Genomic DNA, 17,112 nt, shown 5'->3' on the forward strand with positions numbered 1-17,112 from the left:
CGTCTGGGTGTATCAGAGAATCCGACTTCACCGAGAACATCCAGATTTCAAAGTCTTCTAGTTTCTTGAGAAGTGTATCTGTTGAAGTCCAACTTTCGACACCGTACAAAAGAGTAGAGAACACATAACATCTCACCAATCTAATTTTCAGATTCAAAGTAATGTTGTTTCCACACATTTCCACTCCCTTCTGGAGTTTCTCTGGCCTTCTCTATACGTATTTTGACATCTTTGCTCATGTCCCAGTTCTCATTTAGATTACAACCAAGGTAGGTGTTAGGTAGGTGGGTGTCTGTCATTTACAAATGTGATTTAGTAGAATATTATATGCTTAAGTAAATAGTTCAAAACTTTTAGGGGCAGACGATGACGCTTTTTTACGACCGCCAGCGCTCTGGGAGGACATCGCTAGCAGCATACAAAACATCGACCCGGAAAATGCAAACATGTTGGGAGTTAGTCCAGGACATGTCAAGTTAGAAGCAGTCGATGATTTGACAGTAAGTTGCGGCGCCACGGCGCCGAGTCCGCTTCTGTCTCCTTTAGAAATTAAAACAGAAAAGGTAGGTGCCATTTTCAGTTTATTAAAATATAATAAATTATAATCTAGGTCAGGTAAACCGATGTGTAGGGCTTTTCATTCACAGTCGTTGGTTTCGAGCTTCTGTCATATGTCCGTGTAATCCGTGTCGTATAATCCGTGTATATTAATATTATACACAGATTATACAACATAATTACAGAAGCTCGAAACTAATGACAATCGATGAAAAGCCCTATTCATTAGTCTAACGCCATAAATTGAATATAGCTGCTAGCTGCTACTAATGAATTTCTTTATTTTCTTATTATTAAAGATTAAAAATATTACGTTTATATGCGATTAAATCAGAATGTATTGTGATAAAAATTTCAGTTTACAATTTTGACGTTTCGATTTCCACTCCGGAAATCGTTTTCAAAAGGATTATTTTAAATAGGAGTTGTTATAACCTATATGAGACTAGTTTTTACATGTATATGTAGGTTATTATGAGGTGTATCTAGCTTTTGACGAATTTTCTCCATTCTTTTCTGTTCTTCGCTATTTGTGTTGCTTCTTGTAAAGATTTACTCTTATTTTGTACTATCTCTGATATGTCGCTATTCCACTCTTGGCCACTGTTCCACCGATCTGTTGCTTCTGGCGTAGCTTCCCACACTCTATTCATGTGTCTGTTACTGTCCATCCGTGATATACTTATGACCGAACCATACTATTTTTTCCTTCCTCTTTTATTATGTCAAGAAACCATTTCATTTTAAGTATGTTTATTATTTCTTCATTTCTAAATATGTCTGTCCTTCTTGCCCCTATCGTTCTTCTGAGGAATTTCATCTCTGCTGATTGTATCTCTGGTATATTCTGCCCAAACGCCAGTTTTGTGCTCAGTGTATCAACGTTGGCCTGTATATTGTCATCTGTGTTGTTAGGTACATTGTTATCTTCCTTTTTCTTAATATTGCTTTGATGTGGGGGAATCCTCTAATTACTGCATGTAATAATTTTCCTGTGCGCTATAGTCTATTAAGATCGCCCTCGATGCTTTCTCTGTTATTTATTATAGTTCCCTGGTATTTACAAATGTTTGTTTGCTTTATTTTTTGTTGATTTATCACTACTTTGATTCGATTTTCCGTGCCTTTTTCCTTCTTATTCTCATTATCTGTGTGTTTTCTTAATTTACATTTAAATTCTGAGTTCAATTTTTCTAGATTGTACTTCATTTTCCTGCTTTTGTATTGCTATTGCATATTTTGTGTTATTGTCATTGCATTTATTGTTTTCATTATAATACTTTTAGTTAATATATACTTCTGACGGGTCTTCGTTTACTTGTTTTATTTTAAGGCTTATAGTTTTCCCTTCCATTGAATCGAATGCTTTTTCCATGTCTATAAAACGTTGCGGACAGATTTAGGATGTATACTTAATAATCTTTTCTTTGCTTTTTCTCTTATGTATTTCAATATTTTTGGTCTAATTTCCTTTTTATTTCCTATTGCTACCTCCAGTTCTTCTTCCTATATAGGTTCTATTTCTTCAGTGTTTTCCTGTGATCCATCAGTTACGTTGTTTTCATTTCCCTTTGCTTTTCCTTGCTCTTCGTTCAACAGGTGTTCGAAATGTTCCCCCATCTGTTCGTTAGATCCTTCGTCCTTTTCATTATATTCGTTGGTTAATATTGTTCTGTTGTTGGTCATTATTTGTATTTGCTTTATTTATTTGTAGCTTCGTAGGTTCTTCAGTGGTCTATAAAACAATTTTATTTGTCTTGTATGTATACTTTCCACAATTTCGATTCCTACTTCTTAATCCACCATGGTGTCCGTTTCTCTTTTCTATTATTTCTTGTGGTCCCCCCTACTAGTTCTGCTGTATTTATTACAGCATGTTTAAATCGTTCCCATTGTTCTTCTACTATTTCTGTCATTTCTCTTTCTTTGTATATTTTCTTCTCTATCTCCTTATATCTGATTTTTGTTGATTTCTTCTCTTAGTTTATGTATGTTAATTATATCCTTGCGTTTCTTAGTATTTTCATCTGTGAATTTATTTCTATTCTTTTGCTGTTAAATGTGGTTTCCAGTAGGTAGTGGTTACTGCTTATTTAATAGCTTCTTCTAACCCTTACGTCTCTTATCCAACTCCTTTCTATTTTTTGCACTATAATGTAAACAATATTTGGTTGTTTGTTGTTTGATATGACTTCTACAATGATCTTAGGTACTTATCTTTTATGTTGGAAATATGTATTCGTGATCATAATATTATTGTCTAAAGAGAATTCAAGCACATCGTATTGTTTATTTTATCGTATTAATTGTGATTTAATCCCACATAAATACAATACACTCAACCAAATTTATATGGAATCACTATGTATTTGAGTCCTGCAGCTTTTGGAAGCTACAGGTGTAAATATTTTAGTTGAAACGATAAGAAGAAGAGTTGCCGTATCCAAGGGCCAAAGACTATACAGTGATGAGCGAGCTAACAACCGGCAAAATAACGCAAAAGATGGAAAACATAATACATTGCGAAACAATAAGAGATGAAACTAGTGGAGGTGGAAATTATCGTTATAAACGTATAAATTAACATTACATTACATAGTTTCCCACCTTTAGACGTATCAGATGAGTATGACAACTGTCACTGTGACAGTAGAATTTTATAAAATACTTCTGTCACGGATGTCTAAAGGTGGGAAACTATGAAATGTAATGTTAATTTATACGTTTATAACGATAATTTCCACCTCCACTAGTTGCATTTCTTTTTATCTCACAACCTAATATGTTTTCCATCGTTTAAGTTATTTTGTCGGTTATTAGCGCGCTCATCACTGTATAGCAGGAGGAAGTTACGGGATACCGAGTTAACCAGGCAGCACAAGATTGATCACATAAATTGGTGTCTTAAACACCAAAACTGAAACATTGGAAATTGGAAAAGTGTGCTATTTTCAAACAAAAGTATATATAACAGCTGTTTATAACGTTCTGCGCCTTCCGATTCCTATTCTCCAGCCGCGTCGGTTTTCCAATCTCCTGGTCGTAGATCTCTCTCAGACATGGCTTTCGGGATTCCACTTATCCAGGTTGTTTTCGGTCTGCCCCTTTTCCTTCTTTCCGGGGTTGCCATTCTATTATTAGCTTTGGGAGTCCATGTTCCTCCATTCTTTGTACATGGCCATACCAACAAAGTTGTTTTTGTTGGACTTCTTCAATTATGTTTGTTTTTCTATTCATAATATCTCGTACCCGTTCATTCGTTATAATATGTGAGACTCTAGAGATGCAGGCCGATCTTCGCCGAAGTCCATTTCCAGTGCGAGCAACTTCTGTTCTGTTCGCTTATTCAGTTGCCAGGTTTCACATCCATACAGTACCACGCTTTTAAAGATGCTATTATAAAGCTGTGTTTTCTTTTCTTTTGATATGGTTTTTGACCAAAGTAGTGAGTTCAAAGCTCCTATTACCTTCTTTCCTTTCATAATTCTTTCCTCTATTTCGAATTCTGTCCTTCCACTTTGTTGGATTCTCGTTCCAAGGTATACATAATCAGAGCTTGGCTCGATAACCATATCATCCTCTAGTTGTAACTCACTTTTCTGTCCCCTTGTACACATATATTTGGTTTTCTTTATATTAACGTATAGGCCCCATTTTTTGTATTCGCGAAACAGCCGGTTTGACATAAATATTAGATCATCTTTATCCTGGGCAATCACCACTTGATCGTCAGCAAAATGCAGTGTGTATAGTGTTGAGTCGTCGTTTAGCTGTATCCCCATTCCAGAACACGATTTCCGCCACTTATTCAAGACCTCATTTATATAGATTTAAAACAGTGTTCGCGATAAGCTGCATCTGTGTCGTAGTCCATTATTCACCATGAAGCTATTGGATAATCTGCTGTTGATTTTTATGTTTGCTTGGATATTGGTATAGAATTGTTGCACTGCTTTTATTAAAGTTATATTATATTAATAGGGGATTTTTCCAGGACTTGCCATAATTTACAAAGTGGTACGGTATCATATGCCTTAGTTAGATCGACGAATAGTAGATGTATTTCTCTGTCTCTGGCTACTTTTTTTTTTCGTAGACTCTTTTCCTAGACTCTGGCTACTTTCGTTTTCAAACGAAAGTAGGATGTGTAAAATCAGACGATTAACGAATTTGTGTACTTAAAGGGCGAAGATAAGCAAGAATGGAATCTGACAGATTTGTTCATAAATATAATAGAGGAAGGTTCATGTTCTGGGAAGAAATTATGATCGGTAAAAAAATCCTTTAATTTTAATCCAACCAACTTTAATAGCTCGCAGGTATGTTGCTTTGGTTTTATAAACTGTACCTAGTTAGGATCCTGAGAGATGCGATAGAAGAAAATTTGATTTAGCATAAAAGGTACTTAAAATAATAAAAAATATCAGATGATTCCAGTTTCCATATATAAGTTTGGTTGAGTGTATATTTTACATTGACTATAAAATGATAATTAATAATTTGGTACTACACGAAGAAATTTTTATCAGGTGTTCATTTTTTACTTTAGAGTGTTCTTCCTGAGATATCGTAGTTTAGTCTGGGCTGATTATCGGAGAATAGGCCATTTTTGGGAAAAGTTATTTACCAGCAATTTTATTGCTGGAATCGAATTATAAGATCCTATATATTAATAATATAGGTATGCAAAGTCCGCAGATGGTGTGCTACTTTTTTTATAAACAAAATGGCGCCCGAAAATCGTGTTTTTTCCAATTATGGCTCTATAACTCCGAAGATTTTAACTTTACAACTCAAATAAAAATTCACCGTGATTAAATTCTGCATAGAGACGTGTTTTTCCCGATCTGCTTCGACGAAAATTTTCTTTGGAAAATGAGGGGTTTTCCCAAAAAAATTTTTAATTTTCAAATAAAGTTTTAGATAAGTAATTATCTACCAGTAATTAAATAATTTGGTGACTTAAAAGCCTTTTTGGTTTAGATTATAGTTCCAGAAGCTGGTGAAAATTGAACGAATATTTTAGCAACAATTCAATTGTTAATTAATAATTTACGGTCGCAATAATTACCAAAATAATTATGATACACTGATCAAACTTTGAAATCTTATAAAGATGAGATGCCTATTTAACATTTTCTCGACAAAATATAAATTTTTAATTTTTTTGCATAATCTTTAAATGTTTTAAAAAAGATAGCTATAAACAAATTAACGTTTCTCAGAAAGTTTTTATTATATTATAATTTTAAAAAATAGCTAAAATGCGCATTTCAAACATCTTGAAAATGAATGCTTTAAAACTTTTTTGTAACCATTTGCAAAAAAGTTATGAAACAGCAAAGTAAACATACGATTACTACGGTGTTTATAATTTTTTTAATTCTTTCAAAGCGTAGAAGCGAGTTTAAAGTACAAGCTAATTATTTACAAAAAAATATCGATTATAAGTTTAATGGTTATATTTTAATTAAAGATTATAAATATATTTTTTTGTAATTTACACTCGCGAAAGTATAATTAAGAAATTTATATTTTAATAAATAATGTATGCTGCGTGTCAGTCGCTTCGAGTGAACATTTTAGCTCCGACTCTGTATCAGGCCTACTTTTGCGCTAAAAATTACAAAAAAAAGTATTTTTAATCTTTGATTAAAATATAACCATTGCACTAATTTTTGACATTCTTTGTGATTAATTAGATTGTACCATAGACTCACTTTTAAGTTTTGAAACAATTAAAACAAATTATAAACAACGGAGATATCGTATATTTACTTTGCTGTTTCATAACTTTTTTGCAAATGGTTGGAACAGTTTTTTAAAGCATTCATTTTCAAGACCTATGAAATACGCATTTTAAGTATTTTTTAAAATTAGAATATAATAAACAATTTCTGAGAAATGTTAATTTGTTTATAACAATTTCTTTAAACCTTTAAAGATTATGCAAAAAAATGAAAAATTTATATTTTGTCGACAAAATATTAAATAGGCATCACACCTTTATAATCTTTCTAAGTTTGATCAATGTCTCATGATTATTTTGGTTGTTATTGCGACTGTAAATTGTTAATTAACAATTGAATTGTTGCTAAAATATTCGTTTCATTTTCACCGGCTTCTGAATTTATAATCTATACCAAGAAAGCTTTTATTTCACTAAGCTATATAATTATTAATAAATAATTACTGGCCCAAAAAAATTATTTAAAAATTCGAGATTTTGTTGGGAAAACCCACATTTTTCGAGGAAAATTTTCTTCGGAGCAAATCGGGAAAAACATGCCTCTATGTAGAATTAAATTGGGGTGAATTTTTATTTGAGTGTTTTTGGGGTAAAGTTAAAATCTTCGGAGTTATAGAGCAATAATTGAAAAAAATACGATTTGTCGGCGCCATTTTGTTGATAAAAAAGTAGCACACTATCTGCGGACTTCGCATACCTATATTAATAATATATAGGATCTTATAATTCGATTCCAGCAATAAAACTGCTGGTAAATAACCTTTCTTTGTACTTTACTAATTAGACCAGCGTATTATAACTATTTTTTTTCAAAATTTAAAGATTATGCAAAAAAAACAAAAATTTATATTTTGTCGATAAAATATTAAATAAGCATCTCATCTTTATAATCTTTATAAGTTTGTTCAATGTATCATGATTATTTTGGTTTTTATTGCGATCATAAATTATTAATTAACAATTGAATTGTTGCTAAAATATTCGTTTAATTTTCACCGGCTTCTGGAATTACAATCTATACCAAGAAAGCTTTGATGTCACTAAGTTATTTAATTATTAATTAATAATTACTTATCTAAAACTTTATTTGAAAATTAGAGTTTTTGTTAGGAAAACCCGCATTTTCCGAGGAAAATTTTCGTCAGAGCAAATCGTGAAAAGCATATCTCTATGCAGAATTTAATTGCGGTGAATTTTTATTTGGGTGTTTTTGTTGTAAAGTTAAAATCTTCGGAGTGATAGAGCAATAATTGAAAAAAATACGATTTGTCGGCGCCATTTTGTTTATAAAAAAAGTAGCCCACTATCTGCGGACTTTGCATACCTATATTATTAATATGGAGGATCTTATAATTCGATTCCAGGAATAAAATTGCTGGTAAATAACTTTTCCATGAATTTTGCTAATTAGCCCAGAGTAGTTACAAAAAAATGGTTGATTGTGGTGAACAGTTGTCGGTTCGCTAAACTCAGACGCAACTGGCTAGATATTTTAGTCGATAATTTTTTTTTGTTTTTTGCAAATTTTGCAAAAATTGGCAAAATTACTAACTATTTAGTGATTATTAACTACTTAGTAATTATTGTTTGCCAATTTTACTAAAATTGGCAAAATTACCGACTAAAATATCTAGAAAGTTGCGTCTGAGTTTAGCGAACAGATTATACATAGATCAGGCTTAAATAATGTACGCAATACGTACGTACGTACGCAATATGTATAGAAAAGTAATAAAGCGTCGATTACAAAAATATTAAAATATAGAATAAAATCAGCGTTCCTCATACTCCTATGAATAAATTAAATAATTAGGGAAACTAAAACCCCTGATATTTGAAAAGAATTCATAATTATTTTGTACATAACATGAATAATTTCACTGTATAGTTTAAAATCAATACTAGATGTCTTGACTCGTAATATTTCAACCTCCAATTTTGATTATAGGTTCTCCAACAGTCCTGCCCGACGTTACATCTACTCGGAACCCCCACCAGTCCGTACACGCAACCCCAACCGACTAGCCCCCAACATCATCCTCCCCACTATCACCCCCAACAAGCGATGCACCACCCCCATAATAACAACAACAACCAATACAAATACAACAATGTGGCGGGGGCGCAAGCAGGGCCTGCTCCAGGCAACGCACTCTACCCCATGCCCTCTAGACTAATGTATGTATCCCCCTTGACGCCGCCAAGTTCAGAGCCCGGTTCACCAGGGGGGGCGTTGCCGCGCAGGACGCCTCCGCCCCCCTATCCCGCCCCCGGATGTCCGCAACAGACGCCGGCCGCCGCAGTGCCGCGGATAAGTGGCGTCAAGTACAATAGGAGGAATAATCCAGAATTGGAGAAGAGAAGGATACACCATTGTGATTTTATAGGTAAGAAACAATTAACTGAATTACATCACCGAAAATAATCAAAAAATCAATTTTTTTAAATTTGAAGATTTAAATTCATACTTACAAGGAATTCAATTTCATTTAAAAAAATATATGCTATAAAATGTCTCTTCGATGAGGTATTTATGACCTGTTAGACGTAGCTCTGATGATGGCATGACTTATGCCGAAAGTACTTAGCTGAATTAAAAATAAATATTTTCACACACTATCAATATTTTTTGAAAACATACAACCTGTTTGCCAGTTTGGCCTACTTTTAGAAGTGTGTACAAGTCCTACAGTCTTTTTCAATTCAATATTTGAGTGGTAGAATGGAATTTTAGAAAACCATTAAAGGCATTTACAGCACTTATAGGCACCGAAATAATTGATTGGCTTGATGCAGAAAGCGGCTGCTCTGGATCTCGAATGATATACTATTATCTTTAGCGAAGTACTTTAGTGGATTTCTTTAATCCAGATTCTGTTTGGCGATGGATGATGGTGACATGGTGAAAGATGAGGTTCTCAATTTCCGAGGGAAAGATGTGTGCATCACAATGTTGGAATTATAGTATGGAGGGCTATTGCCTATGGAGGCAGGCTATTTTTGAGGTTCCTTAAGTACATGACGTGACCGCATTCAGGAGGTAGTGAATCGCCATCCCGATATTAAACCCGATGTTATCCCGATCCTATCAGAGCCAGAGGTCGCTTCTCTTCTCATTCCCTTTACATTTTTATTTGTAGATTCCGGAGACTCACTTATTTCTGAGTTGTCCTCTGAGCCTATTTTCCTTTAATTTGAAATGCTATTAGAAACGGCAGTGTATCCAAACCGTTCTAAGACTTCCAGAGTAGGTACGTCAGTTCTCTCAGTATTTTCAGTTTATACATAGGTGTTTATTTGATTATACATTATTCACACCTGTCATTTGTCCTATATATTCATAGGATCCATAGGCCGCTCTTTCTTAGCCATTGTTAGGCGCCGTGTTGAAGATGCGAAGGTAGATTCCCAATATGTCCTCCGGATAGTACTTCAACGTCTTTCAACGCATCTGTCTCCCAAAGCATAGTTAGGGACGGACTCGAGCCGAGCCGAGCTTTCGACAAGCTTGAGTTCTAATAGTTCGAGCCGAGCCAAGCCGAGCTCGGAAACATAATAATGAATGTAAAATGTAACATTCGGTCACACTGCATATCGAAAAGACACGTTTGTAGTCTGAATTACTTATTCTCAAACAAAAATAGTATCAGTCGTAGCAGAAATAGCCAAGCCGAGCTAAGCTCGAGCTTGTGACCATTCCTACGCATAGTACCAGGCAAAACTTTAAAAATATTACGCTCTTAGATAGATTCATTTTGCTTTTGTAGAATACGAAATAATAAAAAGTATACGATATTCATTCAATTAATTAATTTAATTGATCAGCACATGGTTTTTCGTTTTTGTTTTCTTTTATTATTTCCTTTGGCTCCATGCATCTTAACCGTCTCCGTTTTTGGTATTGAGTGATGATGTACGTCGATTTCGGAACAAACGTTTGGTACTTAATGTTTGATGGTCTTATAATAATTAACATAAAAAAGTGAACAGACAACGATACACATTTATTTATTTATTAATTTATTTATTTAGCGTATGGCTATATATCACAGTTTTTGTATATAAATAAAGATAACAAAACATTAGAAATAATTAATTTTTATAAACAAAAATTTAGTTGGTACCCAGTAGATCATAGCCGGGGAATTTTCCTCTTGAATTCCATCGGAATTCGTTTTCTGTGTGTTTCTTGTATTGCAACCAGATCAATATCGTTATCTTTTAATAGTCTAATTTGACATTTTCCTCTACTTATACCTTCTATATTTAATTGGCAAACTCTTACATTGGGTCCAATTTCTTTTGTTATTTGTTCCTTGGAAAGTCCATTCATTAACTGTGTCATTTTTAATTACTTTAAAAAAACGATAACACATTTATCGTTAAGGATACCAGTAGAAGTAGACAATATTTTAGAACAATCACATTCATATTTACTACATAATAAACGATATTTTGTCGTTTAATTGACAATCAATTTTGTGTGTCCTAAACAGTAGCTTTGGAGCAGGCTAGTTCATATTCATATAGTTTATATTTAATTTAATTGAACCTTCAATTCTTTTACTTTCTTGTTCTCTATGTAAAATAAATAATTGCTTCTTATCATTAACATTTTCCGTATAAAGAAAATAATGTCATCCGGCACGCGCTGTATTCTAGATTTCTACAGAAAAGACAAACTATTTTCTTTGACTGACTTCCTTCTACGTTGTCCATTTTAAGAAGACGAGCGATCCGTTTCAATAAATTCTTACAAATGTATTGAAATATTTATTTAAGAGAAAGGACAAGAATGTGCACATATTCTCGGGGTCAGATTAGATCCAACTCTCGCATGCATTTCGTTAAATATGGGTTCAGTTATTGTAAAATATGTGTTTTGAATTCTTCTGCATATAAATGACACGCATTTGCATTCATTTGTTTCTTTTACAAATTGCACCTTCCAATGTTTTATTGTACCGTAGGTTGATGCTGATTGTAATAATCTCTTGCTCCACTAACGCAGTGGTTAGGGTTCGAATACGTTGACGCAAAGCGAACGAAATAAGAATGTTATCTTTGTTATGTGTTAGAATATGACTATACTAGGACAAGTAAAATAAATATGCATCATATGTGTGTAGACATTTTTGTAATAAAAATGGTACATTCTTACAACAATGTACAGGGTATACGAGTGGACACTAAATAGAAAAAAACAATAGAACAATCACTTCAATAGAATGGCGAACAAAAGGGTCATCAAAATAGCAAGGGGCAAAACATCATGTAGAAGAAGTATCGGCATGGTTATGGAGTGACACTTACTTTACTTTTTCGAATCTGGATCCGACTACAGTTTTTCTGTCCATTACCGGGCTACATCTACACCCTTTGTACTTGAGAGTCATAAATCATCGAGGGTGCACTGTGATGGGAAAAGTCTGCATACTCTCAGGTGCTCCACATTCTGTATTTCCCCATATTCACAAAGTGCGTCGTTATTTGTGGTTGATTGAACATTTTCCTTGATTTAAGCCGGCTGGTTCCTGGCTGTTTGTAAAACCCGTATAATTGGTGCTTTTTATCTAAACTTTGCCTGAACTTCTCCACATATTGGCGCATCTACGGTCTTCTGGTGATGCAAATCCAGCTTCCTGGTACAGTAGGGATAGAGGGGTAGATTTCATACAGACTGTAGTCATTCTACATGTTTCATTTATTGTCGTGGTGACTTCATACAGACTGTAGTCATTCTACATGTTTCATTTATTGCCGTGGTGGTTGAGCGTGTCTAGATCTACCCCAGTGTAACAAAAAGAAGAAAACTTCTGTTGGAGTGAAAGTAAAAAGAAAGATATACTCCAACAGAAGTAAGGAAAAAAAGAAAAAGACTAGGTAACTAAATAGTTAAATAGTTGGGGCTATTATGAAAATAAAAATGAAAAGAAGAGAGTGGGGTGTGTAAAGAAAAGGGTGAAGTGACTTCTACGTTGAGAAGCCGCAATAGGAAAAATAAAAAAAAATACTACTAAAGTGCAGTAGTACTGAAGAAAGGGGAATTAGAAGGGATAGAAGTAGAAGTGGGAAGAGACAGAGGCAAACTGAATAGAGTTGGCTAGCAAGAGATGCAAGAAAACCACTTGACACTCAAGGATGGATACGGCTCGTTTGCATGCCTGTCGAAGAACAGTAGCTCTATATAGATAGTAATGATGACTAAAAGATGAAATAATAAAACAAGAATAATGTACTGAAAAGGAATTAAGATGAGTAGTTGCTAAAGACGAACAAAATAAATAAAATTAACAAATCATGGGCGCCATGAAAATGATCTTCGATCATTTTCCCAGGTATCTTACACTTCTGTCAAATATTAAATATATTAAATCTGTAATAATGAACATAAAGGAGTAATAAAATAATTGATATACAAAATAAATAAATATTTATTAAAAATAACTACACAGTTAGTTACACAAAACATATACCGTGACTCTAACATGACAAAAGTTATACAGAAGTTATATCTAAGATAACAACATTATTATCTGTTATCTGTTACAAAATTACAGGTATAAGTACCTTTCACTAACATAGAGGGTACAACTCACATGAGTCATCTACCAAATGGTTATAGTACGCTTGCTACGTACAACTAAATGAAACTGACAAAGATGAAAATACTACAAATAAATAGGCCCAAGCCTCACTAAGAGAAAATACCATAATGAATAAATAAAGTTAAATATACAAATGAATAAAGTTATAGTAATGAAGTAATTAATACCGAAACGATGACCTAAATTAACCGAGAAAATGCAATGAAATAAAGTAACGACGAATTAACCGAACAATCGAAATAAAGTGAATAACAATAAAATATTTGGGAAACAAGCAAGTAATATTACAAAATAAATTTACCCGAATTACATAAACCAATATCAAAGCAATAATAAAGTATTAAAAACCTAATTTTCTCTAGGCTTATTCCTGTGCACAAGAAGTTACCGTAGATACAAAGTTTGGGAACCAAATACAATAATATACAAATATGTCATATTAAAAAAAAACCAGAGGTAAACTAAATCTGGAAAAAAAATTAATTAACATGGTGCATTAAATCAAATGTCTAAAATATAAAAACCAAAAGTTACTTAATGCACAACACTAAATGTTCCCAAACGACTCCTAAAGAGGCTGCTGCTGCATCCTCAGAAATGAGCATCAGGATGATGCGCCCCATGCCCTCCGTAGGCCCAGGTGGCAGGACGAAAAGGAGCTGCAATGCTCCCAAAAAGCTTGTTCCCAAAACCCCAATAGTGACTTGGCTGTGGTCGTGGCTGGAATCAACGCCTTCCAGGTGGTTGAAGGATTTACATGGTAGGTTCTAATATTTCTCCCCAAATGGCGGATAGGTCAGCTGTTCATTTACTGTCCCTCTAGAAACTCTGGATGGATTCTGGGAAAACCACGGGATACCATTTTTACTTCAGTGGGACTGCATTTTTTTTTCCAAATATAATGGCTTAAGAAATGAAACCTTCCGCCATTATGGAACCAAGTTCGTCGACCGAATCCTAGCACACTTCACAGCCAAGTAACGGAAAACGGAAGATCGCTTTGTCAAATTTTCAGAACGATCAGAACGTCAACGACCACGGAACACGAATTAAATTCACCAACAGAGGCGTAGAATGTTCCGTATAGAATGTGACGTCACGTAAATATTTAATTACGACAAAATTAGATGATTTTATTGCGCGATCACGAGAAAATAATTAAAAAAATAATTAAAGCGCTAAAAATGATAATATAACGGGTGGACCGTTACACCAGACGGGAGAACCATATTCCCCTGCTGAGAAACACAAGGCCTCGGCTGTTGATTTTAAGACCTGTGGGTTTACACCCCTCTTGCTTCCGACAAGTTTCCGGACAAGGTTGTTTCTCGTAATAACCTTTTGCCTTGTACTCTGACAGTGGAATTTATGTGTTAGTGACCGATCTGGTATGACTCCACGATATTTGAGTCTATCAGTATATTCCAAGTGTTATCTCTCCCAAGATACATTCAGTTTTACATGTGCCAATTGGTTGTTGCGATGGATGCACATACTTTGGTTTTAGTAGGTTTTTGGTGCAACCTCTTGAGCGAACAATTGCTCATCTATAGAATTCTACACAAGGACAGGTGTAAGACAACGTGGTGTTCTGAGTCCTTTGTTATTCATCACTCTAATGGACGAAATTGCAAAAGAATGCAGGGGTAAGGTAAAAAGAACTAGGGTTGGGGTGTATAAACTTCAAAAAGTTTACGTGTCAGAGTTGATATATGCCGATGACCTGGTAATTGTGGCAAAATCAAAAAAAGACTTGCAAGTGAATGTGAATGTTTGGAATGAAGCCTTTAAGAAATTTGGGATGAAAATAAATATTGAAAAAACAGAAGCTTTAGTAATATCGAAAACACAAGAAATATAAATGTTAAGTTGAATAATGAGACCATTACACAAGTTGAGGACTTCAAGTATCTAGGATCAACAATGAATGGGCAAGGAAATATAGAACCAGAAATAAACAGCAGGGTAATGAGTGCAACAAAATTATACTATGCACTAAATAAAAGTTTTATTAGGAAGAAAGAAGTAAGTCTGAAAACAAAAATGAAAGTATTTCAAACCGTATACGAGCCGGTGCTACTCTACGGTAGTGAAACGTGGACAGTGAACGACAACATCCATAGTAAAATTCAAGCATGCTAAATGCGATATTTATGTGCGGTATCAGAAATGAAGACATACGTGAAAAGTGCGGTGTTGGAAGGACCTTAGACAGACTTGAAACGAAACAGTTATCGTGGTTCGGACATATGGCGAGAATGAGTGAAGGTAGAACTGTAAAGAGGGTATGGAAAGCGGCATCTGACAACAAACGACGAAGAGGCAGGCCAGCAACAACGTGGAATGCAAATATTGGAAAGGCTTGCGGAAAAAGAAATATTGGTTGGAGAGAAGCAGAAAGACTAGCTACCGACCGAACGGCATGGAGACGTCTCATTTCTCCATTTACCTCGACACCGTAAGGTACAAGAGGACGGCTTAAGTAAGTAAAAAGGTTTTAGTCTAACCTTTGGTTTATTTAGTTTAGTTTGGTTTGGTTAAACCAAACCCTACGGAGTAACAATAGACATAGAGATAACAACCCGCCAATGAACAAGCAGAATTGCTTATATAATGGAAGAAGAAAAAGAAGAACTGAAATGGTTAACCAATTATAACGAAATACCATTTATTCTTGACGAAGTTATGTGAATAATAATTAATCTAATCTACATATTGATAAATAAAAAACGTCGACATATGATATTATTAATATTGCAATAAACTACCAAGTACATATTTAATGCAAGTAATGAAGCTGATTTCAATTACTAATGTTGTTAGTCAATTATATAGATTATATCCGTACTACATATATCTGTATTTTACAATAAATATTTCTGTATATACCTATGCAGATAAATGAAAAATTAAAAAGCAATTGCAGGTCGTATTGATAATTAGGATGGGCTTTCTCACAAAAGAAGAATAAATAGCATTCCGCATAAATAAAATATGAATGTAATTTCAATTAGCATGTACCGTTCGAATTGCACGACACGACTATTTACTTCATTAGAGAAGTTTGTCACAAGTGGAGGTCAAAGAGATAAAAATTCCAAGAACAAAATTTGTTTTGAATTGCAAAAGTACTAATATGGATAAGTCATAGAGCCGGTACCCGAGTAAAATAGGGTTCTACAGGACAGGGGTTATTATAGGTACGTTAGCGTAGGTACTTCCATTTAACAGTTGAAGAGCATTCACGCAAAAGTTGATAAGTCCAATTTCACCACTTTTGGGAAACTAGTTAGTTTGCTATTGCTCTTTGAAGCAACCGAATGTTTTATTCATATAAATACCTTTAAAATGTTCATTGCTTTACTTAGTTCATATAATAATTAGCGGTACATATATGAAATTTTATAACAGCCCTAAAAGACAATATTAATGTTTGGAATTAACAACTTTTGCTAGAATTTTATGGACTTATTAAGTTTTGTTTGAATATATTAACGTAAATATTGAGTTTTGATTGGTTTCTTTTGGTTTCTTTTGATTGATCTGTCAAAAAAATAATTCATAACTTCAATGGGAAAACGTTTAATAAGAATAAAGTATGTACATTAATTGGCATTTGTCAGCTTGTTCTCGTTTGCGTTTAGTATTTTTTTTCCATATTTTTCGGAACCGGCACTGCTTTCCCCCACTGAAATCAGGAATCAGGTGCTCGTCATGACTTCATGACCATCCATAACTATATTAGCAATACATTTGATTGACAGAATCAAAACTAAGTCGAAAAACGTTCAGCGCTCACGTTAATTTTACTGTTTATGTGAACCACAAAAGTTCGTGCGCCATCACCGCCATCTCTACCTTACACTAAATACTCACCCAAAACTATCAATAACGAAATACTGTAGTGACATATTTCTTCTTAATGCCATTGGTTCAGTTACTTGGTAATAGGAGGCATGCAGTGGCGGCTCGTGATTTTTACAATAGGGGAGGCTATACCTAACTGTAAAATATCTAGACAAATTTGCGCTAGCAAAAAAATCCGCCAAAAAATCTAATTTAAGGCCCCATTTTTTGATCATTTTTTATTTACATTTTATAATATCATCATAATTCACAATTTCATAAAATAATATCATTTTAAAAATAGTTAGTCTAATTATAAAAGTGTATTACCAAAGTTTGTGTCGTTTATTT

At 33.9% G+C, this 17,112-nt stretch overlaps 1 protein-coding gene across 1 annotated transcript in view; it reads left to right on the top strand.

Annotated features, from left to right (window-relative positions):
* The window catches only part of LOC114327944 (Krueppel-like factor 5), a 209,219-nt gene that overhangs the window by 173,407 nt on the left and 18,700 nt on the right, over positions 1-17,112 (top strand). Inside the window, exons 3-4 of the mRNA XM_028276667.2 lie at positions 358-563; positions 8,256-8,694. Coding sequence (XP_028132468.1) covers positions 358-563; positions 8,256-8,694 — 645 coding nt within the window. The remainder of the gene's footprint in view (positions 1-357; positions 564-8,255; positions 8,695-17,112) is intronic.

The sequence above is a fragment of the Diabrotica virgifera genome, chromosome 6 (assembly GCF_917563875.1).
Source record: "Diabrotica virgifera virgifera chromosome 6, PGI_DIABVI_V3a".
NCBI lineage: Eukaryota > Metazoa > Arthropoda > Insecta > Coleoptera > Chrysomelidae > Diabrotica > Diabrotica virgifera.